The 25,478-nt window shown below is 38.4% G+C and overlaps 1 protein-coding gene across 1 annotated transcript in view; it reads left to right on the plus strand.

Annotated features, from left to right (window-relative positions):
• Positions 1-25,478, plus strand: part of LOC122802869 (transmembrane protein 255B-like) — a 972,295-nt gene that overhangs the window by 266,275 nt on the left and 680,542 nt on the right. Inside the window, exon 3 of the mRNA XM_044072667.1 lies at positions 11,015-11,077. Within this exon, the coding sequence (XP_043928602.1) occupies positions 11,015-11,077 (63 nt within the window). The remainder of the gene's footprint in view (positions 1-11,014; positions 11,078-25,478) is intronic.

Consider the following 25,478-nt stretch of genomic DNA (forward strand, 5'->3'; position numbering starts at 1 on the left):
TTGATTAAGGTCATTGGCCCTTGTCCATCTTTTACTTATAAGAAGGAGATGAATATAATGAGTTTATTGGAACATGGATCAAGTGTTAATAAGGGCACTATGAGGTTAATGCAGAAGAAGGGTAGTTATGCGTGCAATAACTGTAGACAGTGCAGATACATGAGTAATACATCTTCGGTATTTTTTAAACTTAACAAAAAGACAGTTTGGACTAATGTTTTTTTTCAATTGCAGTAGTGATATGATAGTTTATGTGGCACAATGTCTTTCATGTCCATGTTATTATATTGGAAAAACTATTAGATGTTTAAAAAGACGCATCTATGAACATCAGTTAGCAATAAAGAAGGGAGATGATAAAAATGCCTTGGCGAGACATGCTAGATTGTGTAAACATTTTAAGAAATTTGTTTTTTCAGTTTTGGACAATGTAAACTCTGAAATTTTTCGTGTGATTACAAAACTAGATTAGAATGTAAAGAAAGTATATGGCAGATACGTTTGGGCGCTGATAGTGCACCAGGTCTTAATGATGTAATTAATTTTAAATGTTTTTTACAATGTATGTAAAGTAGTGATGACTACATTTACATAGACACATTATATAGTGTGTATTTTGATTTTTTTAAAGAAAGACTGTATCTTTTATTTTAGAGTTTAAACTTGTAATTAATCATGTGATCTTTATTATTATGTATTTAAGTATGATGGACGGGTAGTTAGATGTTTTCTGAAGAAGTTCACGGTGATTAAATGTGAATGAAAGCTTAAACAAGTGTCCATGCTTTCCTGAGGAGTGGTGTTAGTTTCGACTTTTGTTTTTTGGTTCAAGTTCAGTTTCAAGTTTTTCCATTTGTTGTATATTTCTTAACTGTTTTACGAACTGATTTCATATATGCAGAGTCTAAAGAATTAAATGAATTTCCTTCTAAGATAAGTTTTGTTAACCAGATGAAAGGGTTGTTATATATTTCTAATTTATCAGCTTTAATACACTTCTTAGAATTTAGTATAATCTGCTCCCAGATGTTTTTTCATTGACTAGTATAAGTTGAGTCTATCCAGAGTATAATAGAGCTAAACTTGCAGCAATAGAGTAAGATTTTGCATCTGGGAATCTAATACCACCATACTCTCATAATCTTATATGATTTCTATAAGTAATTCTCAGTTTTTAGGATACCATAAGAATAAAGTTAATGTTTTTTTTCCATTTTCTTTAAAAGTTTTTTTGTCAAGTACTAAAGCTATATATATATATATATATATATATATATATATAGAGATATATAAAGATATATATATAGATATAGATATATACGTACTAACCTATCCTCAAAAGTAAAACAAATCCATTTTTTTAATAAGAAGTAACACTTCTTCAGTTACTTTTTCAAAATTATTATCAGTAATTTTACTCACATCTTGATAGATTTTTATTCATAAATATTTTTGTTCTTTTCTTTGCCAATTATATTTATATTTATTTTTAAACTTACTATCTAACAATTGATTTAATGCTAAAGTTTTGGTTTTATTATTACTAAATTTCTGTAGTGATACTTCTTGAAACTTTTCAATTTCTTCATCTATTTCTTCAATTGAGTAATTTAAATTCCCTATAGTTACTGAAATATAATCTTCAAAAATCTGTATTTTATATTGACATTCTCTATTAGTTGAGAATCCATCATTTTTTTCCGTTGCTTCTTATACTATTAGCTAAAGGTTTGATAACTAATGCAAATAGTAAAGGGGACAAGGGAACCCTTGCTTTGTGCCTTTGTTTAAAGTGAATCCTTGAGAAATGCAAGATCCTTTGTTAACATATGCTTTGGAGTCTATACAGAATTTTAATATTCCAGTAAACTGTTCTAGAAATGCAGCTTTTAAAGTTTTAAATACGTAGTTCCAATATACAGAATCAAAAGCTCTCTCAAAATCTAATTTATTTAGGACCAATTTCCTGTTCATTCCTTTTGCAAAATCTAAGATAACTACTACACTTTGTTATATTATTGTACATAGTATACAGCTCAGCAAGCTCCTGCCTGGTACCCTGCAGAGTTCTACAGCAGCAGAGAGACAAAAGAGAGACTTTGGAGTGATTAAGTATCATTTTTCTGCATTTTCTTGCTACCTTTAGCTAATTCTGCCTAAAATGCTGATTTTTTAGAGTTTCTGTGATTTAAAAAGCTTGTTTTAGCTACATATTGTACTTATTTTACTGCCTGCACTTTAACAAAGTCAGTTTTGTGTTTAAATTACCTGTTTAACTGTTGTAGGCTACACACTCAAGTGTGATAGCCATTTCTGTGCATTTAAAGTGTTTTTTGATTCTATCTGCTTTATTTTCTGAAAACAAAAAAACAAAAAAATACTTGTTTTACCCACCTTTCTAAGCTAGTATAGTCCAGTTTTCAGGTTAGTGCTGAATTCAGGGCTGTGTTACAAGTTTCTGTGTTTGCCCATACCTTACTTGGATAGAAGGAAGTTTCTCTGTTCACTGTGAGAGAGGGAGCTTTGAGCAGCCTATCTGTCCCTGGAAGAGTGGTTTCAGCCCAGAAATTAGTAGTTTATTGGCCATTTTGGGCTAATTTATATCCCTGCTATAAAACCCGCATTTGTGGGGTTTTGCACACCAGTCAGCTAGGGTATAACTATTCCCGGCTCCACAAAATCTACTCTTGAATTTTTCCCTCAGAACTAGACAATCTTTCAACTTAAGCACTCAAACCATTCACTTCTTATCCCGGCACTTGCTCAAAACTCATAGCAAGTACTAATAAACGTTAACACTAGACCCCCCCCCCTATACTGTACAGAAGCATAAGGCTCTCTATTCGACCTTACCAGCCAATCAGTAAAACAGTTCACTGTACTTATCCAGGCATGTCCAAAGGGAAGTTTCAGGTATACTTTCCAGTCCAACTGGTGAATCTGGGCATTTTGAGGCAATGTTACAAATGTCTCATGTACACAGACAATCTTCTCCTTCTTCCACCAAACACTAATACATGCAACAGGTGCAATTATACAGACAAACTGGAGGCTAAGCTCTCTCAACCCAAGACTGGACCAGGCAGTCAAGAGGAGAAAGAAATTACTTGCATCACACCACCAGACTCGCATAGACCTATGAAACCAGCACCGGCAAAAAACACACATAAATACACGAAGACATACTCGGAGGCTCAAAATAAAAATCTGCAAAAGCAACAGAAACCTCCAAAGCAGACATCCAAGCAACCTCAACACCCCCAACACAAACCATGAAACACATACTTCACAAAACCAGCGTGCCACACAATCACAGCCCTTAAGGCAAAATAACATACCCAACACACTAGGAATAGGTGACTCTATAGTCAGGCACACTGACATCCCACTCACTAGGCTGAACAAGGCAAAGGTTACTGTTAGCTGCCTGTTGGGTGCCAGGATCTGACATATAACACAAGCACTCAGGTCACTCCAGAACAAGTACAAATATGACTCTGTCATTGTCCATGTTGGTGTGAATGACCTGAGCTGTACCTCCCTGGACTACATGAAAAGAGACGAGGAGCTCTCTGATCACGTAGCCCAGGCCGGTATGACCCTGACCCTGAGTAGCATCCTGCCCTCACCAAGAATGATACCACGGTATAGAGAAAAAAATTACCAATTTCAACAATTGGCTAAGCTTCTGGTGTCATTCAAAGGGGATCCAGTGTCTATCAGCCTGGTATGACATGCTTGACAAGTCATTTTGCTTCGCTAGAGATGGCTTGCACCTGTCACCTTTAGGCTTTCGAATACTGGCCAAGACTCTTGCCACTCCTATAGTGCCTTTTTTAGGCAAGGCTCTAAAGACAAACCCACCACCCGTAAATAGCACAAGTAACAAAAAACTGAGGGTAATGCTACTCAGTGCCAGAAGTCTAGACCTCAAAATGCACACACTCAAGGCACTCCTCAGTATGGAGAAAATTGATATATGTGCAGTAACAGAAACCTGGTTTAAGGCTCCAGAGAGCATCCCAGCACTACTAGGCTACAACTCATACCATACATTTTGGCCAAAAAACCCAGACCAAAGTACAAAAGGGGGGGAGTATCTATATTCATCAAGGATACCCACACCTCCAGGTTAGTGGCACAGCACAATGCTTCAGAGATCATCCACTTGCAATTAACAATGAGCAAAACTGCTATTCAAATTATAGCTTGCTACCGATCACCCACCATGTCCCAAGACCCCCACTCCGCATTCCTGGAAACAATGGGAAACATAAAGGTCCTACCAAACACCCTGATATTGGGTGATTTCAGTTACCTAGACATTAACTGGGAGAACTACTCAAGTACAAACTCCCTTGCCCAACATTTCCTAGAATTTATAAACTCAAATGCCCTGGATCAACTGGTCAACACCCCCACCAGAGGTGACAACATATTGGACCAGGTCATCACCAACATGGGCAACCAGTGTTCCACACCGGAGGTCAACCCCTTGCTGGTTAGATCTGACCATAAACTAATCACTCTGGATATCCACATTCAGCCACTGCCCCCGGTCAAAGAAACCACCATGAAAAACTTTTCAAAAGCAAACTTCACGTTACTTAATACTGAGGTGGGAAGTTTCAAAGCCCCCATGCTAAAGGATAATGCTGTCCAAGCTGCAAAATCCTTTACTAATGCACTCTACAGGCACCTACAGGAATGCATGGATCGTGCTATCCCAAACAAAACCAAGACTCACTCCTCCAAGAAAAGGAAACCAGTCTGGTGGACCCCTGCCATAAACAAGCTATACAATAGAAGGAGGAAACTAGTACAGAAAAGAGTAAAATCCCAAGAAGGGAAAAAATCCCTGATCAGTATCAGCAAGAAACTACATTCCCTCATAAAATCCTCCAAGGCTAGCTTTGAAAGAAAGAAAGATTGCCATGGACTCCAAAGATAACCACAAGGCATTCTTTAGCTATGTCATGTATCTCTAAGTGGCAATTCTCAGACTGCTCGTATTTAGTGCAGAATGGCACAAAATACACTGAAATGACCAATATAGCCAACATCTGGCAGACAGGTTCAGTGCAAACTTCATCCCCCTCTCACTCCCAAAAGGGCCCATAACTATACCAGAACAATGTAGTGCCCCTGAAATCACAGACACTCAGGTTAAAACAGCCATCTCCAAAGCCAAAAACCCAACATCAATGGGACCGGATGATGTCCCAGGCTGCATCCTACATGAGCTCAAAGATGAACTAACCCCTCACCTAAACACACTGTTTAATCTCAGCCTCTCCACAGGCTACATGCCCACAGAGTGGCACACATCAATGGTTATTCCACTCCACAAAGGTGGAGCCAAAACAGACCCTGGGAACTATCGCCTATAAGCCTGACTAGCTTAGTCTGCAAAGCTATGAAGCGCATCATCATGGATCTCATTAACAGAGACATTGGGAACCTCCAAACACTGGACCCTACCCAGTTCGGCTTTGTTAAGGGCAGATCATGCCTCCTAAACCTGGTGGACTTCTTTGAGACAGTTACCAAGGCTATAGATGAGGGAAAGGTGGTTCACACAGCCTAATTAGACCTTGCAAAGGCCTTTGACACCATTCCTCACTCAAGTATTATAGACAAGCTCACCAGCCTGAACATAAACCCCTACATCACGAGATGGGTTGCCATCTGGCTCATGGACAGAACCCACATGGTAAGAGTTGCAGGAGCTAGGTCTGACTCTAAACCGGTTACAAGTGGTGTTTCCCAGGGCTCAGTCCTAGGACCCATCCTGTTCAGCATATACTTCTCAGAGGTACAGGCAAGCACAGGAGGACTATGGCTGACCAAGTTCACAGACGACTGCAAACTAGGGGCTATAATTGACTGTCTGGCTGACACAGACATCCTCCAAAAGGGTCTCACTGAGACAGATGCCTGGTGTCAAAACCATGGCCTTAAGCTAAATGCCAAAACTTGCATAGTCAACCCCTTTGGAAAAAACAAAGTACCCACAAACTACCACATAGGTGGTAGCCCGCTAAATACAGAAGACATAATAAGGGATCTGGGGACCCAAGTAGATAGTAACCTGTCCTTTGATAATCACATTGCCAAAGTGGTTAGAAAATCCTTCTATGTGGCCCACCTAATCACAAAAGGGTTTGCATCCAGATTGAAAGAGGTCATTGGGCCCCTCTACACATCACTCATCAGACCCATCATAGAGTACAATGCCCCATTTGGGATGTACCTTACAAGACACCTGCAACAACTGGAAAGACCACAGAAGTACCTCACCAAGAGGATCACTGGCCTCAAACAGATGCCCTATGCAGCTCGACTGAAGAAACTCCAGCTGTACTCGGTTGCATACCACCTACTCAGAGGTGATCTCTGCCTGACATACAAGGCCATGTCCAACCCAGAATTGATGGACATGCTCCACCTAAAGAAAACCATATCCCCTCAAGCCACATGCTCCATGGATCTAAACCTCATCACAACAATAAATAGGATGTGCTGGAGGGATAGATTCCTGTCCCAGAGACTTCCCATGCTCTGGAACAAGATTCCAATCTACATTAGGCAGACCTCCTCGCTAGCCCTCTTCAAGAGAAACCTTGACGAGTGGATGGGAAACAGAAAGTTTACCCCAGGGATCACTTCAATGGCTCTGCTGGACAGAGGCACAGGGAACTAATCTAAGGGGGTGGCGAAAGCCAACACATTCCGGCTAGGCTTATAAATGCCTTCGGGAAGATTGCCTAGTACCTACCTATGAACTAGTGAACCTATTAATCTATTGACTATGAATCATGTTTGATCTTTATTAATTAATTTATCTTCTATATCTCTTAATTTTGTGGTGAAAATAGAAGTATTTTATAATCTACATTTAATAATGAAATAGGTCTATATGAGGAGACTAACTTATTATCCTTTCCTTGTTTAAGTGTAGGTGAGATTACAGAAAATTTCCATGAAAAGGGAATTATTTTGTCACTCTGAATTATCCTGAAAACATCGCTCAGTAATTCTAAAATATTTAATGGAAACATACTACATAATGCCATACTTAACTTATATCAGGGTAATAGGCTTATTTAATAGAGACATTTGTTGGTCATTAAGTTTATTAATAACATTTGTATTTAAAAAATTATCATTTCTGTAATCATCAGGATTATTGTTTTTACCTTTATTAAGTTCCTCATGGATTTTCTTAAAAATATTACTTTTAAGCTTTTCCTCTATATCTGAAGTAAACTTATTAGTGTCAGGATTGTGAATATTATTGATTTGTGCCATTTTGCTTAACATCTTATTTCTATTAGGTAATATATGTAGATTTTATGAGGTCATCCCATAACTATACACTGTTATTTTTTCTAAAGCTATCTCTACTTTATGCATTAAAACTGTTTGATATTTTGCCATTGTTTAATGACTTTAGTATTACATAATTTATTTGTTGTTGTTGCTGTTCAGATCTTAATTTGAGTATTTCATCTTGTATTTCTAACAACCCTTTATCCCACTCTTTCATTTTATTGCTAGTCCATCTTCCCATTCTATTTTTAATATACATTTTAAGGAGTCCCATAGTATAGCTTTATGAACCTGACCATTATCAAAGATGAAAAATTCTCAATGTGTTCCTTAAAGTAACTCTTAAACCCTTTTAATGTCATTATATGCACTGGAATTTTATAAATAATTAGAAATTTCCTTATATCTATTAATGTATTAATACTTAGTGCATTATGATCAAATAAAGGACAAGGGTGAGTTTTTTTTTAATAATTCACTTTATTAAGTAAATCTATAGAGGTTTAAATCCTATCAATTCTAGTTTGCATCCCATATGCATAAGAATAATGAGTGAAGAATAATGACTTATCTTCTGCTTTTACTAGTAAATCAACTAAATTATTATTACCAATCTATCTATTTAGTGCTTTAGCTGATGCTAGTATTTTAACTTTTTTCTGTTCACTTGTATCTTATATACTATATATGCAGTTAAAAATCCACTGCTAAAATTAAACTATCCTTCCATTGACTTTGTAATAAGTTTAAGTGATCTTTAACCACTCTTGCACCTATTCCAGGAATCCAGTAAAAATTAAAGCTTGCCACTATATTTAATAATTACAAATATATACATTCATTTGGGATCATTAATGGATTCCATGAGTGTAGGCATTGCTTTGGATTTTCTCCATGTAGCAGCTCCTCTCCTCTTTTTTTCTTTTTTTTGTTAAAGGAAGCAAATGATAACATTTCAGAATCTACGTTTTTTTTAAATATTATATATATCTATCAAGTGAGTCTCTTGCAAGAATATAATGTCTTGTGTATTTAATTTTAGATATCTCTTTACTAATTTCCTTTTTTTCTCATTAATTAATTTACATTAGTAGATAATAGATTAAAACTATCCATGCTATGTATTTAAAAATATTTATTTTAAAAGATAATATGACACATTTATCCACCATATTAATTTAATTATATATAAGACTCTAATGCATTCCTCTGACATTATCTTAACATTCCAGATTTTTTTAATTATTCCTTTCTACAAACTAAACTAGGAAAACAAAAACAAAGACAAGTCTACAGCTATAACTGTGTTTATTGCTAAAAAAAGCACAACCTGCCATAGATAACAAAGTTCCTAGTTTGCCTATCAAATAGTCAAACTACTATACTGTACTATTGCTCTACCTACCAACACCTACAAATTCATCAAAAAAATAATAAGAGACTAGTAATTTAGTTATATCTGTTGCCATTTAAATCTATTCTCCCATTACTACATAAATGTTACAAGATCTTAGTATTAAACATTGCTATGGTTTTTGTCTTACCAATTCTTCATTTCTACAAAAAAAAGAGGTGTTATTTTGAGCAGATTTCTCACATATATACTTGAGAAAAAATAGAAAGTTATTTTCTTCTTTCACAGACATCAGTGGTGAACTTTGACTTAGATTTTCTTCAGGACAGCTCAAAATGGGAAGAATTCAGCATTCTGAAGGAATGGAACATTCATTTGTTTTCACACTTTATCTCTAAGTATCAATTGTTTCATAAATGCTCTTTGAAAGGAATGTGTTACATGGGAACAATAAAAAGCAAAATTACTAGCATTTTAACCCTTCTAAGTAGCATATTACTTAGATATGACATTCAGTTAACCCAGCAATGCACATACTAAGCAAAGTTAAAAAAATAAACTAAAATTCTTAACTTATATAACTTTATATTTACCAGTGGTATTGCTTATAATGTAATGACATTTGCTTACAGGAAGCATTTTTTAACATTTAGAAATGAACTTACGTCAACTGTAAATACAGTAAAGCTGTAAAACTAACCTTTATATTGCTCAGCATGAAAATGTTTTAATTTAAAATATAAATGTATACTTACATATGTTTTGAAGCTTAAAGTCCAGTACAAACCTTTTGCTTAAGGTGCAAATCTATTGTTTCAGAAAACAATAGTCCTGCAATCAGAGAATGAGAGTCACTCATTTTGAGGCTTTTTAGTTTTAGAAGCAATTTTCCAAGAATTCAACTTAATCTCTCTCTTCAGGGATATACTGTTTTACTCTATTTCTTCAGCATTATTAAAGATTTTATTGCTGTTAACAAAAGTGGATGCCTCCTCAAGAGTATTAAATATTCTGGTTTCTTTAGAAAGGAATAATTTGATCTTTGCAGGAAACACCAAAGTGGCTTTAATATTGTTCTTTTTAAGTTCCTTGATCAATGGTAAACAGGATTCTCTTTTACTTATCACTTTACAGGAATAATCATTGTCATATCTGAATACATGTTCACCTATTTTTAATAGATGGGCTGGGCCATGTTGCTTTTGATATTTGATCTTTTTCTAAGCTAGAAATGAACTTAACTATAACTGAATATGTTGGTGAGTTTCCTTTCTTAGAAGGTTCACTCAGGGATCTATGTGCTCTTTCAATTTCAAAAGATAAAGCTTCAGGTAGATTTAATGTTTTATGTAGCCAGGTAGTTAAGAGATTTATTATATTGTCTCCCTCATACTCTTTAGTTATACTATAAATTCTCATGTTATTTTGTCTCAGTCTATTTTCTAAATCATTGAGTTTTTCTATGAGACAGTTATTTTGCTTTAAAAGAAATTAAGTCTGAGATTCACCTTCAGTTATTCTTCCTTTATGATCATTCAAAATCTCTTCTATACTGTTGATTTATGCACCTTCTTGCTTCATAAGAATTTCAAAATGTTCCATCCCCATTCTGGTCTCTTCTTTGAATCATTCTAGTTTGGTATCTGGTTTGTCTATTTTACTAATGCATCCAGCATGCTAGATAGTGCTGACTGGATGTCTTTTTTTAACACAAGACTCCTGAATACCATTTTTGATTGACCCATGTAGAAGTCTTTTCTGTCTTAGCAGTTGAAATTCTGACAGAAACATTACAACTTTTGATGAACTTGACGGTATAAATCTTTTCTCTGATGATTTGAAAATAAAATTAGCTAACACATATCTCCAAATTTTAATTTTTTTATTATCCATCTTGACCTTGCCCCCAAGGTAAATACACTTGTGATAGTAGAATACATGCCAGCAAAGAGCTTGGCCTTTCTGCAAGTGTTGTGTGTTTTTACAGTTGCAGTTAGATTTTAAATGTTAGTATTTAATGCTTATTTCTTTAATTTTATTTTGTGGCATACCCTTGCAAGTATTTTTGTTTGCAATGATAGATATGTAAAACATGTAAAAGTTGTTGAAAGTGTATTTAAAATGCGTGTGTAATACCCCTAAGTATAAAAAAGGAAAAAAAAAAAACAATAAGATTACTGACAGAGCAAACAGACACAGAATAGTAAATGCTTATGCAGAAACAGAGATACTGTAACCAAGAGTCAATTTTGTATACAGACACACACACATATGCACACTAGTTTGTAAAGTGAGATTAATTTTGTCTTTTATCATTTTTATTTTTAGCTTGGTTTTGGATCATTTCTTGGGCTCATTGGTATCAACCTGGTAGAGAACAGAAAGCAAATGGTAAGTGATGAATATTAAATTAGTTGTGTGTGTGCATGCAAAAGGGTTAGTAATGTCATGCATCAGTTATAGTTTTGACAAGAGTTTTGAAAACTAACGTGCTGCTTGAGTTTAGAGTTACTGGTTCTATCTACTTCGGTAGATAAATACCAAAACTCCAAGTTATGGACATGCTGTGGGTCAAAAGAATCTGTAAACTTTGAAGAAGGGTAATTCCCAAAAGCTTTGTGGTTTCTGAATAAAGTTTACAGATTCTTATGACACTCATTGTGTCCATACCTTGGAATTTTGGTATTTATCTACTTTTGTTTGGTTCTCCAGGAACGGTTTACCATAGTGCTGGTCCATTTGCTTGTTTCTATCTACTTCAGGACAGATATGCCAAAATCTAGGAAGTTAAACTTAATGTCAAGGGCCTCTGGCTTACCATGTTCACAAATGACTGTAAATCATGAACTATCTTAAATTCCTCCATGACAAAAACATCCTGCAAGAGGGCCTAACACAGATACGTGACTGATCCCAAAGCCACAGCTTAAAACTGAGTGCCCAAGAAGTGCATTATAGTGCCTTTTGGGAAGACATCCATACAAGCCAATTACTCCATCAATAAAATACTCCTAAGAGCTGACCCATTAGTTAGGGATCTGGGAATATATGCAGGCTATCATCTGGACTTCAACCAGCATGTAGCCAAGATAATAAGAAAGTAATTTTATGTTGTCCAGCTTATAAGTAAGAGCATGACATCCAGGTCCAAGGAAGTTATAGTGCCACTTTACTCTGCCCTTATCAGACCTATCATTGAGTATAATACCCCCTTCGGCATGTACCAGAAAAGGCATTTGCAACAGCTGGCATACCCACAGAGCTTCTCATCAAGAGAATCAGGGTATTAACACACTGTCCTACTCAGATTGCTTTAAGGCCCTGTCTCTATAGTCAGTCTTCAATAGGTTACTGAGAGGCAATCTATTCATGGCATAAAAGATATCCTTAGATCCAGACCAGATAGATGTTATGCACATCCACAAAACTGATGGCACTAGAAACAGTAGATCCCATGATTTAAACTTTGCCTGTGACATTAATTGAACATGTTGGTGAGACCGATACATGTCTCAAAGAATCCCCACACTATAGAATAGGCTCCCCATCCATGTAAAGTAGAGTTCATCCCTGACCCCTAAAATGTAAACATGACCATTGCATGGGAACTCATAAATTCACCCCAGTCTGATCACCATGTATCTAATAGACAGAAACAGATATTAAGTAAAATATTACCTAGCTAACATACCCCCCCACACAAATCCCTTAGCCACCTCCAGACTAGCACACTCCTCCTAGTAGTCACCCAAGGTACATGGGGACATAATTGGATTGGGTTGTATGGTTAGACTTATGAAGGCCCTGGTGGTCATTAGCCTAAAAAAAATAAATATATATATATATATACACACACACACACACACGCACACACACACACACACACACACACACACACACACACACACACACACACACACACAAACACACACACACACACGCACACATGTATATATGAACCTGTGAACCTATGTTTGTTATTTTTGGTGCATTATCTGATCCTTGATGATATTCTGACTTACATAATATAAATTACATATTCCCTTGTACTATTTATGAACTGAACCAACTGTCAACATTTTTCTGATTAACTGTATTGCATATGGTATATTTGTTTAGCTGTGAAAAAGTCATACAGGTTGGAGAGTATCCTGAATAAATCTAATATGCTAGCTATTCAGCTGTAGGAAACCAAAAATCGTAACTGTTTGCAGTACTGAGGCATGTTTGAGTGAGTTCCCCAATGCGGAGACTGAATTGCTGAATATCCGGACTTAAATTATAGTAAGTCTGAGACTGGCATTTCTCAGAATATTCCATTTTCTCTGAGTTATGGCAATATCAGACTTGGTATATGTAAGTTTGAGGTGTGCAAAAAAGAATTTAAAAGAGAAGACCAATGTTCGATATTCGCTCGTCTCCAGGATTTTTAGTCTTTTTTATATTCTGCACAATCTTAAATTCTGCAGGAATGCATGTTGTTTGGGATAAAAAGCAGAGTTATGAGGCTTGAGAAGTCATCCTTATTTGTCTTTTCTTTTTTTTCTTTTTGTAATAAACATAAAAAATAAGAAATAGAATAATCTTCAATATTCATAGTTCTCTTGTTTTTTGTTTTAAGACTAGATCATTTGGGCTGGTTTCTCTGTTTTTTACTGTTGTCTGTATTAAGGTATTTCCTTAACCCACACTGTCTCAGACTTCCTTGACAAACAGTTCATTGATTAGAATGGATTTTTCCTGCAGCCATCTGCTTAAATCAGAAACATGCTACAAACAGTTGTTACTATATGTAATTGAAATATATTACAGCAGTTTCACCTAAACTCATTTTTATAACTAGGCTTTCAAAATGTCAAATCAGTTTGTTTGTTTGTGTCTTTCGGCTTTTCTCGGTTAGGGGTCGCCACAGTGGAACTCTGGTCCACTAATGATTGGCAGTAGATTTTTACGTACTGGTTTGCCGGGCCTAACGCACAACCTTCAATGAAGGAACACAAATGTCAAATCAGTAAAAAGGCAAATTCTCATTTTATTGCAAACGAATAAAAAGTCAGCAACATACCTCTCAACTGCCCAGATTTTCCCAGAATGTGCAGATTTATGCCTCATATTTTTGGTCTGTTCCTCTTAAAATCTTGTGATTTTGTGTATTTTTGTGGCAAATCAATGAGGACTGAATTCACTAAATAATGACCGGCATTTGTGTTTTAGACTTCATATCCTTCAGAAAATGTATAACACAATATCTTCTATTTTAACAACTTTCTAAGTTTATAAGAACAATATCAAAAATCTGTCCCCTTTTTGTGGTATTTTTCCCCCCATTATGAGCATAACATTGTCTTGACCAAACAGTAAAGATGCAGTTTTATCTGTATATTTGTATTGCAATACAGAATGACTACTGATTTAAGGAGCTTCAGTTGTAGTCTGGGAGATTCAATCAACTATCGTACTAAATCTTATATCCAGAAATGTATGATTGCTTGGCTGGTAGTTTGGGATTGTTGTTTCTTTGATCATCTTTGTCTTTTTGTGGCCACTGCATAGTCTGGCTATAAAGTATCCAACTATAAGCTGGTTAAGATTCAAATTCTAGAAAATTCCTAAAAGTTGATTTTATGTATGTTGCTGAGGATGTCAGAGGGCAGGACATTATTTTAACTCTCTAGTATTGGTAGGAATGTTTATGCACACAAGGCTAATACAAAGATTTGTACAGACACCTATTTGAGATCATTTGGTAATCCATCTGGCAGTACTTAACCTGACATAAGTCCTAACGAAGGTATCATGTAGGCTTTCCTTGAGTAAAAGAAGAACAGCTCATATAGATTCTTATAAAAATGACACTGTGAAGGAACATATAACCGAGCAAGAACTGTACAGGCAAAAGTAGTATGGTTTAAGCCATTTCTGACTGATTCCAAGCACGTTGAGTTTGTGTTACCTACAAAGGCTAGCGCATCTTCCTGTTTATTATAAATGGTAATATTATTAAACAGAACAAAATATTCTTCTTTGCAAGAAGGGTGTATAGCAGAAGGTACTGAGGTTTGTAAAGAGTGCAGCTGGCCTATTTTTGAAGGTGTCAGGTTCAGCTCAATACCACCAGCAAGTAATACCAGCAGGAGATGAACACGTGAATAGGTAGACAGTACATATTTGCTAGTATGAGGATTAGGATGATTATGCCAAAATGGTAATGATGTTGACACCATCCCAGCATACCAGCATAACAATATTTGGGCAGTTAGGCAAATTATGAGCTTGGTAGATATTTTCTTCTTTGCAGCACATTTTTTATTAGGTTTGTGCAGAAACTGTCTTCCTGCCTATTTCACATAAATTTAACATGAAGAGAAATATGTAGCAAATGACTGCTATATTGTTTTTAACTTATGTTTTTTTTTATTAGATAAGCCATAGTTTAAATGTAGTTTTTGATACATACTGTATGGTATGTAAACAGTTCAATAGTCTTATATTAGTTAATGATGCATATCAACAATTGACAATAAAGAGTGCTTTCAAAAAAGGAAAGAAAAGAAACACATGGCATAGTCATTTATTAAGACATTTACATGATTTCTGATATCACATTTAGAATTAAGGATAAACACTTGACCTATTATATTAGCAATGGCACAAACATGGATATTATAGTCCTTTCCGCCAGTCTGCTCAGTGTGGTTTTCTGCATCCCTTCAACAAGTAGATTGTAAAATTATATACATATAAACATATAAACACTTACGGCCTTCTCAGTACTAATAGTTTCCAGACAGAAGGGATTACAGGCAAAATTGTGATTTGACTCAAGAAGCAAGCAAAGGAGTTAGTTTCTACTGAATGCCAAGAATAAGTGTGTGTGTGTGTGTGTGTGTGTGTGTGTGTGTGTATGTGTGTGTGTGTGTGAGATTGTATTTGTTGTTGTTGAATAACTGGGTGATTATCTGCAAATTAAGTGGAACTTCATCAAGGCAATAAAATGAAAGCGGTAGGCTTTATCCAGTTTTGTTAGATTGTTGTGCTTGACAGGACCTCCAGGACCCTGGGGGGAGCAGAGATACGGCCGCTGAGGTGTCTTGCACCCGAGGCCGGCCGGGGGAGTCGGCAGATGGTGCGGTCTGACCGAGGGCCTCCCCTGAAAGCCATGTGTGCAATCCCATCCTCCTGGACCCCGGGAGAGCGGAGATACAGCCGCCGAGGCGTCTCGCACCCGGGGCCGACCTAGGTTAATCCAGTTTGTGTCTGAGGCTATAATTAAGACAATGTAATTAATGTATAATGGTATTTAAAATCTTGGTCATCATACAACACAATAAGATGAGTAGGCAGTTAAATGACTATATCTAGTATCACTAAGAGTTGCCCAAGTTTAATTAAACATTTTTAATTTAATGTTTAATAAAAATGACATTGTCAACTAAATTTGTGTATCTGTAATATTATACATTAATTGCTTATTTTTGTTATTGTTAGGTTATTGTTAGGCAGCTCCTTGTAGAACTGTATTGTCCCTGTTGGGCTTCTTTGTAGCTTATGTATTTTTATCACTATTGCTTATGTCTGTACTGTAAGGGGTACCTCACTAGTTTTATTTAAACTGCATTTTTCTTATCTTACCCATGTGACTCACCACCCAATCTACCTACCTAACTGAACCCACCCCCCGTGAATGTCTTGGGACCTAAAGGGAATGCTGTGCTTTAAACTAAACATCCTGCAGTCTACATTTTTATACTGTGTGATTTCTAAAGAAAGAAACAAGATTAATATCTGTTTAAACTATAGCATTTAACTGTATTTAGCAGTGTAGTGGTCCACTCAGAAGTTTGCAGCACTAGCAGTATTTGACTAGGTTTCCCTACTACCTCCTCAGCCAGTACTTACTTCAGGATCTATCTACTAGCCAAAGGGAAGCAGATATACTGAACTTACCCACTTAGGCTGATTTTTCCTGTTCTCCCTGATTAGATCTCACTGATTGTCTCTGTAGTCTCATGGTGGCTGACCCCAGCTCCGTTCGCCTTCCCTGCCCCCATTCCCACCCACCCCCACTACTTCTACATTTATCCTAACTCCCTATTACCTGACCACTCCATCCAGCCACTCAACTGCAACCACTCTAACCACACCCCCTGATTAACTCTCATCCCAACAACACCACTTGCATACAAATACCACATAACCCAAACTATGCAGGCCTTACTTACATCTCTCCTACTAACCCTCACAACCCTAACCTACATTACATCCTTTACAAACATACACACCACTACCACACACCACTTACTATACAACACATACCTTCACACCTGTTATAACACACACAAGCTTTCCTATAGTCCCCTCTTTATTTAGTGACAACACAATACTACTTATACGTAACAGGTATGATTCATTATCCTACACTAGAAAAACATCATGCAAACTCCACATAGACATTCTACAAACTATCAGACTTCAACTATTATTAAAGTAAAGGTATTAAAGGTATCCTCACCTCTGGGGATATTCACCCAAATCCAGGGCCAGGCAAAATCATACCCCCAAACAAACACACTGCAGATCTACTCATCATCAACCTTAACTCTCACAGTATATCAAACAAACATCCTCACTTACACGCATTCATGACTCAGTACTCCCCCAACATTCTAACCATAACAGAGACCTGGCTAAAACCCAGCACACAGAACAAAGACATTTTCCCTCCAGGATATAATATCCTATGATTAGATAGGACAGGAAAGAAGGGTGGGGATGTTGCAATTATCTATAAAAATACAATTTCTCTCCAGCCTCTACTAACTCCTCTACCAAAATGTAATACTGCTGAGATCGTAGGCGCTGTGCTACAGCTAAACAAGAAAAAGAGCATCAATATTCTTTGTGCATATACCCCTCCAGGTAATAACTCTCCAATAACTGAGGAGATTCTACAATGGTCAAAAGATAACCTCCCACAAGAGACTATTCTACTAGGAGACCTAAACACTGATTGGCTAGCCTGCAATTCTAAAAACCCCACTAACCACATCAACCTGTAAGGATTCTCTCAACTCATTCAAGAACCTACTAGATTAGATAAAAAGTCCCAAAAGGAATCTATACTAAATTGGACATTAGTAAACTACCCTGAACATAATTACCAAGTAGGTAGACTACCAGACGGACTTAGCAACCATCTCCCTAATTTCCTCCGATGAACACGTATTAACATACCCAAACCTACAGTCTATAGACAAGTCAGACAGACTTACCGACCATCTCCCTAATTTCCTCCTATGAACACGTATTAACATACCCAAATCTACAGTCTATAGACAAGTCAGAAACGACTGCAATGTTAACCCTCTAGAACGCAACACTATGTTAAAAAAATGTAACTGGGAACCACTACGCACCCTTGACCTAGACCAAGCAGTGGACATTTTAATAGTACTCTTATTAACATCATTGATTCAGTTGCCCCAGTAAGAAAAATTAGAGCTAAGCAACACTATGCTCCATGGCTTACAAACTCCACTAGAGCCCTATTAAAAACTAGAGATAAGGCATGGAAAACCTAGAAGAAAGATAACACTAGTCAATCCAAACAAAACTATCAACACCTTAGGAATCAGTTCAAAAAACAAACAAAGCTCGATAAACAGAACTACTTTCTAGATATACAAAACAAACACTCCAACAACCCCCAAAAGTTCTGGTACGCAATTAACACCCTACTAAAACCTGGTGAAACCCCCACACCAGCTCCCACCTCCACCACTAGAAAAACAGATAGCGATATGGCCTCCCAATTTAATCACCACTTTACTGAATCCATTAAATTGCTATCAACTCAACTTTCCATAAATAGCTACTCAACCACACCAACAGCTCCTAACAACTCACCTCCCTTTACATTCTCACCTGTCCCAACTTCTACAATAAAAAAATACCTCTTAAAACTGAAATCCACTACTCTTGCAGCAGATGGTATACCTGCACATTTCCTACAAATGGATGTCGACTCCCTATCCTACCCAGTCTCAATCATAATCAACCGGTCAATACAGGAATCCCATATCCTTCAACTGTGGAAAATCTCTTACATTATTCCCCTTCATAAGCATGGGAATTCCAATGATTTCTCTAACTATCGCCCCATTGCCATTCTGTCTCCTTTATCAAAAATACTTGAGAAATGCATACACTCAGGTCATACATTTCCTAAATTATAACATCCTACTCTCTGCTACACAACATGGCTTCAGCCCACACCACAGCACAACCTCAGCCCTTCTCTCTTTCACAAACCTGGTTAACCAATGTAGAAATAAAAACAGATTTGTATATGCTATATTCCTGGACCTGTCTAAAGCATTTGACATGGTTTCTCACTCCATACTAATAGATACTCTTACCTCTTTATCCTTGGCCCCTGACACTATTGCATGGTTTAAAAACTATCTATCAGACAGACAACAAACTGTCCAGTGGCAAGGAGTTATATCATCTTTACTCCCACCTGCCATAGGGGTACCTCAAGGTTCCATATTGGGTCCACTTCTCTTTTCTATCTTTACCAATAATCTACATACCTCTACCCTGCAGGCGTCACTCACAGTATACAGATGATTCCACCCTGATCTGCCCCGCTCCATCTCTCACCACCCTACAGCACCTAGCCCAAGAATCTTTTGCATCGGTAGAAAGTTGGTTCACAAATATTCAACTTATCTTAAATCCCAACAAAACTAAACTACTTCTATTTACCCCAAACAAATCAAAAACCTCTCCACTCTCCTTCTCTGTCTCCTCCAATAATGGAACTGTCATTTCATCCTCTCTCCACACCAAGCTGCTTGGCGTCGAAATAGATAACCTACACTTTGACATCCATATCTCTCAAACTATTAAAAAGGTACACAAAAAATGGGCTCCCTATACAGACAAAAAAACTTTCTATCAGATCAAGCTCAGGTCACCATAGCTCAAACCCACCTTCTTTCCACACTAATGTATGCAGCACCAATTTTCACCTATGTTAGAAAATCTGACCTGGACAAACTTGAGTCATATTATAACAGAATCGCCAAGTTTGCTAAAAATTCCCTCTTTAGAACACACCATTTTATACCTCTTAGGCAACTTCAGTGGCTTGAACTCCCTCAGTTATTAACCTATCACCAACTAGTCATAGCTTATAACAACCTAAAATATCCTGACAAAACTCCAGCCCTTAGGCAACTCCTGACTAACTACACACCAAATCGTCCACTCTCTTCTGCCAAGTCACTCCTCTCTATCTCCACAGCCAACAACACAGCAGGTAAAGCTCTATTTTCTCACAGTATAGCTACAAGTTGGAATAATCTCCCTCCCTCCATGATTTCTGCATCAAATACCAAACAATTCAAAAACTCCCTTAAGGATCATCTTATTAGCTCTTGGCTATGTCCATGTGTTACATAATCTTAATGGATGCTACCTCCGTCTCTCTCTCTTCTCTCCCAGTATCAGGCCCTCAGTAATCATGGTAGTAACAAATGGTATCCCTTGACATAAGGTAATGTTGTTGTGATCTCTGTCTGGATATTTGATAACTAACATAATGTTCACTTGTAAACATTGCTGATAAGAACTTTTTTTGTACTGTTTTTCTTATGCACAAAATACTGCTCAATAACAAAGTCTTTGCTTATTACATTATGTAGTATGACCACTATTTGTTGTATTAATTAAGTAGAGCTTTTCTCCAAGGGCCTCCGCTGTAAATGGACCTTGTCCAGTCGGACCATACCGGTTAACAAATGTAAAATAAATAAATAAAAATGAAATAAAATGTAATAGTGAATGACATGAGTTAGAAACCATGTTAAGTGCTTGAATGTGCAAAGAAGTGTAGCCATCATTAATGTGGGGCTTCTTCTTCCACCATCTAACTCCACCAATTGTGGCTGTGGTATACACTATAGCTCCTTCCTCGGCTGATGCATGCTGAGTTCCCTTGCCTTCTTACAGCATAGTCCTAGTCTATACTTCTGCATGTCACGCACTTCATACTACTAGGAGGTATTAACTTAGTAGCAGAACAGACCACTTCCCACCTCCCTTTGTGAATGGGGAAATGGTTACATTCATGACAGCTGAGATCAAGCAGAGTGAGGCAGTGAAGGGCACAATTATTTTCCTCAGAAACAAAATGCGGGATCTCATTAAACGCCTGTTACAGTTTGCTTTGAAGAGGTGAGACAAAGATATTAAAGAGGTATGAGAAGTAGATGATACATGTAGAAGGTACATCTAGCTGTGTAGACTATAGTTTTGAGTATTAGGAAAATAATAGCTGTGTAAAATCTTACCATAACCATAGATGACCTTCACTTCTATATGCTGCAGTATTCATAACATGACGGAGTCTGCCACTGGTTGACTCGTACGTCTGGCCAGTATACAAAAGTCTATTGTTACTGTGAGGTACGTGTGATGTCGCACAACAACAAAACATACATTGGTCATAAATTGACGTCAGGTATAAAGCAGATGTTGGCACACACCACCCTCAGAATTGAATGCCGCAGAAAGCACCAGCCTGATCTTAGGAAAGGAAAACATGCTACCAGAAGCCAGGCAAGCATCAGGGGAAAGTGGAGTGAAGTAATACTACAGCATATAAAAGAGAAAGACATCTATGGTTATGGTGAGATTTTACACAACTATTCTATGTCCTTCTATTCATATGCTGCAGTATTCACAACATGAGGGAGCATACCAAAGCTCATGCAGAAGAAGAACTGGGCAGAGAAGCAGAAACATTCTTCATAAACCCATGCAGAATAGCCCTGGCAAACCCAGCTCTGGATCTGGAAATGACATCTCACTTATAGTGTTTCGTGATGGTATGAACAGAAGACCAGGTAGCTGCTTCCAGGATAGAGCAAGTTTCCAAGCCTTTAAAGAAAGCCCCAGAGGAAGACACTACACTAGTGGAATGGGCCCTAACAGGAAAAGAGAGATTCTTTCCATGGGCCAGATAGCAGAAGGAAATAATTTTGGAAATCCAAGTGTAAATAGTCTGCTTGGAAACAGGCTGGCCCAGGGCCCTTGGGTGATAGGAAATGAATAGGCGGTCAGATTTACAGATTGGTTTGGTTTTGTCCAAATAGTAGCTGAGTTGCCTGCACACATCTAAAGTGTCTACATCCTCTCACTAGGGGATTGAGGAGAAGGCAAAAAAGCTGGAAGATTGATGGACTGATTGAATGATAACTCATTAACCATCTTGGGCATAAAGGAAGGATTAGTGTGTAAGGAGACCCAATCCCTGTGGGAAAACTGTGAAGGGGAAAGAGGACATCAGAGCCTGTAACTCAGACACCCTTCTGGCAGAAGTAATGGCCATAAGAAGGACTGTTTTCCAGGTGCAATGTTGCAGAGAAGAACTTGTTGACTCAGAACGGGCCAGGGTATGTTTTTCTAAGACAAAGATGAGATCCCAAGGAGGAGGAACTGGTTTCCTTGGTGGTCTGATGTGAAGGATGCCTTTTAAGAAGAGTTTTATTTCCAACCTGGAAGATAAAGGGCGAGACATATGCAGACATGCAGAGATAGCAGAAAGATGGGCTTTAACTGAGGAGTATGACAGCCCACTCTTCAGGAATTCACACAGGTAGGAGATGACCACTGAGACATCCACTAGAAGTGGTTGTAAAGTCTTTTTAAGACACCAGATGGAAAACCTCTTCCATTTGGAAACTTAGGATATTTCCTAGTTGTGGGTTTTCTGGCCTCCTGCAGAACTTGAAGCACGTCCTCAGAAAAAGGTGTCTGAGTTGAATCAAAACCCTATCACCCACAGGGTCAGATGTAGAGCTGACATCTGTGGATGTACTAGAGTTCCCTTGTCCTGCATGAGTAGGTCCATTCTGTGGGGTAACTTGCGGTTATTGCCTTTGGCTTAATGCAAAAGAAGGGGGAACCAATGCTGTCTTGGCCAAAAGGGAGTCACCAGCAAGATTTTTGGTTGCTCCTGTTGGATTTTCAACAGGACCTTTTGGAAAAGTGGGAAGAGAGGGAATGCATAAAGAAACATCCCCTTCCAAGAGAAAGATAGGCCATTCACTTTCCATGCCAATGGATCTGGAATCCTGGCACAAACCTTGGGAAGTTGTCTGTTCATGGGAGAGGCAAAGAGATCTACCTGAGGTATACCTCATCAATGGACCATGTCTAGAAACACATCCCTGTGTAGCATCCATTCATGGGATTGTGTCATGGACCTGTTGAGTGTGCCTGCCATAACATTCTGAGTTAAGGGAATGCAAACAGCCTGGAGGGAGAGTTGACTCTGTGAAGCTAACTCCCAGGCCAGCCAGTCTGCATAGGAGGTTTTGTCCCTCCCTGTTTGTTGACATACCAGAGGACCACGGTATTGTCTGCAAACCATCTTAAAACCCCTGGGGAAAGCAGAGGTTTGAAGATTCGGAGGGCAAAGATCAAGGCCCTCAGCTCATTTATATTGATGTGCTCCCTTCTTTGGACTGGAGACCAGACATCTTTGACCCTCCAAGAATTCAGGGCTGCTCCCCATCCATGTCTGAAGCATCCATATACAGCTCCTGAGTGGGAAGAGGTGGTTCCTTACAACTGTAGGATCCACTAGTCTAACTCCTTTTTCAAGCAAGGAAGGAGTGGGATAGCAAACTCCAGAGGATGGAAGTGTTGCACCCATACTGTTCTCAATAATCACAGAATTTCCTCATGTGTAGCTTGGCTAAAGGGAGAGGGGGGATAGTGGATGCCATGACCCCCAGGAGGTGAAGAAACTCCCTGGCAGTCAGGGATTGGAGAAGCAGGTGGTCTTGGAAGTAGGTGGTTAGGGACAATACCTTTTCAGGAGGTAAGGAAGCTAGCATCCTGTCTAATTGGATCCTGCAGCCAAGAAAGATGTGGTCTTGGCAAGGGACCAGAGAAGATTTCTGATAGTTGATCATGAACCCTAGACTCAACAGCAGACACCATGAAGAAGAGGTTCTCTTGAAGGATGTCTGGAGTCTGAGTGTGAAGAAGAAGGTTGTCTAGATATAGAAAGATCTGTATGCCCTGTAGCCTGCAGTAGACTATGACAGGAGCTAAATATTTTGTAAAGACCTTTGGGGGTCATAGACAGTCCAAAAGGCAAGGCACAGAATTGAAAATGTGAGGAAGCAATAGCAAAGTGAAGAAACTTCCTGAAGCAAAGATGAATGGGAATATGAAGATAGGCATCTTTGATGTCCAATGACACCATGAAGGCCTGAGGAAGGATGAGAGGAAGAAGGGTAGGCAATATTAGCTTATGAAAGGTGGGAACCTTCAGCAAGGTGTTCAGATGGGCTAGGTCTAGAATGAGTCTCCAAAGACCATCCTTCCTGGGTACCAGGAACATCCTGGAGTAGAACCCTTTTCCCACGTGGGAGGGCGGCACTGCCTGAATACTGCCTTGAGAAAGAAGGCTGGAAATGACCTAAGGAAAGAGTTCCAGTTGTTCCTTTGGGGGCTGTGGAATACTCTTGAAAGGTGGAGGAGTCTTCCACACCATAAAGTATCCTTGCTGGATGATGGATAGGACCCAAGAGTCCTGAGTTATCTGTTTCCAAACAGAAGGGGGGGGGGTGAAGTGACAGAGGAGTTAATGGTCCAGGAGGTGGGTATTCACAGACTACCAGGCTTAGCCTGAAAGGGCTATTTCTGCGTGGTAGTAGAGGAGGCAGATTTAGAGGGAAATTCTTTCCTGGGATCTCTCTTACCTTTGGAAGACTTGGGCCTGGTGGGCTTTCTAACAAAAGTGGTCTTGGTAGGGTAGTTCCTCTGAAACCTTGGGACGGAGGAAACAAAAATATGTTTCAGGTCTTGCAACTCCTTGCCCTGCTCCTGAGGAGACTTAAAGAGTTCTGCAGCTGAAGAACCAAACAAGGCCTTGTTGTCCAGGGGGCATCCATGATTTTTGCTTTTATGTCATAAGGCAAAGGTTGGAGCCTGAACCAGGAATACCTCATCAGGACTGACCTGCATGCAGGTGCTCTATCTATGGCCTCTGCAGCATCATAACTACACTTTATGGAATGCCGTATAACCTGAGCAGAAGAGTTAAGGATGGAGAAAAGTTTACCCTTCGTGGAAGAATCAGGAAGCACAGAAAGTAGTTTGCCAGCATCTGAGAGAAGGGTCAAGGAATATTTGGCCATATTGGTCTGATAGTTAATGGCCCTGAACAGCAGAGTAGCTGAAGTATAGACCTGTCTTCCTACTGTCTCCATGACTTTGCTCTCCTTATCTGAGGGGAGCAAGGAAGTAGAAGGTAGCATTTCAGAGGCCTTGTTTGCAGAGTCAGAAATGGTAGCGGGGTTTGCAGAGGGGCATTTAAATAGGAATTTAGAGTCCTCTGGCACTTTATAAATCTATCTGACCTTTTGGGTGCTGGAGGTTGAAAATCAGAGCACTTTGATGCAGTAACAAGGCATCTAGGAAGGCTGGTAGAACAAGAGGTATGGCAGATGGTGAGGGGGAGTCCATCTGTAGGAGGTCATAGTACCTTTTTTTGGATGTCTGATATCTGACAACAGTCCCACTTGAAGAAATTACTCATCTTAAGGATTGTTCCCCAAAAACATATATCCTCCCCAGGAGAATCAGTGCCATTAGAGTCTTCTTCTGGGAAGGCATAACCCAAAGGTGAAGAAATTTGGGCTGAATAAGCCAAAGATTTATCTCCTGAGGATTCCTCATCATCTAAGGAAAACTACTCAGAAATCCT

The sequence above is a fragment of the Protopterus annectens genome, chromosome 5.part0 (assembly GCF_019279795.1).
Source record: "Protopterus annectens isolate FY-2018-M chromosome 5.part0, PAN1.0, whole genome shotgun sequence".
Taxonomy (NCBI): domain Eukaryota; kingdom Metazoa; phylum Chordata; order Ceratodontiformes; family Protopteridae; genus Protopterus; species Protopterus annectens.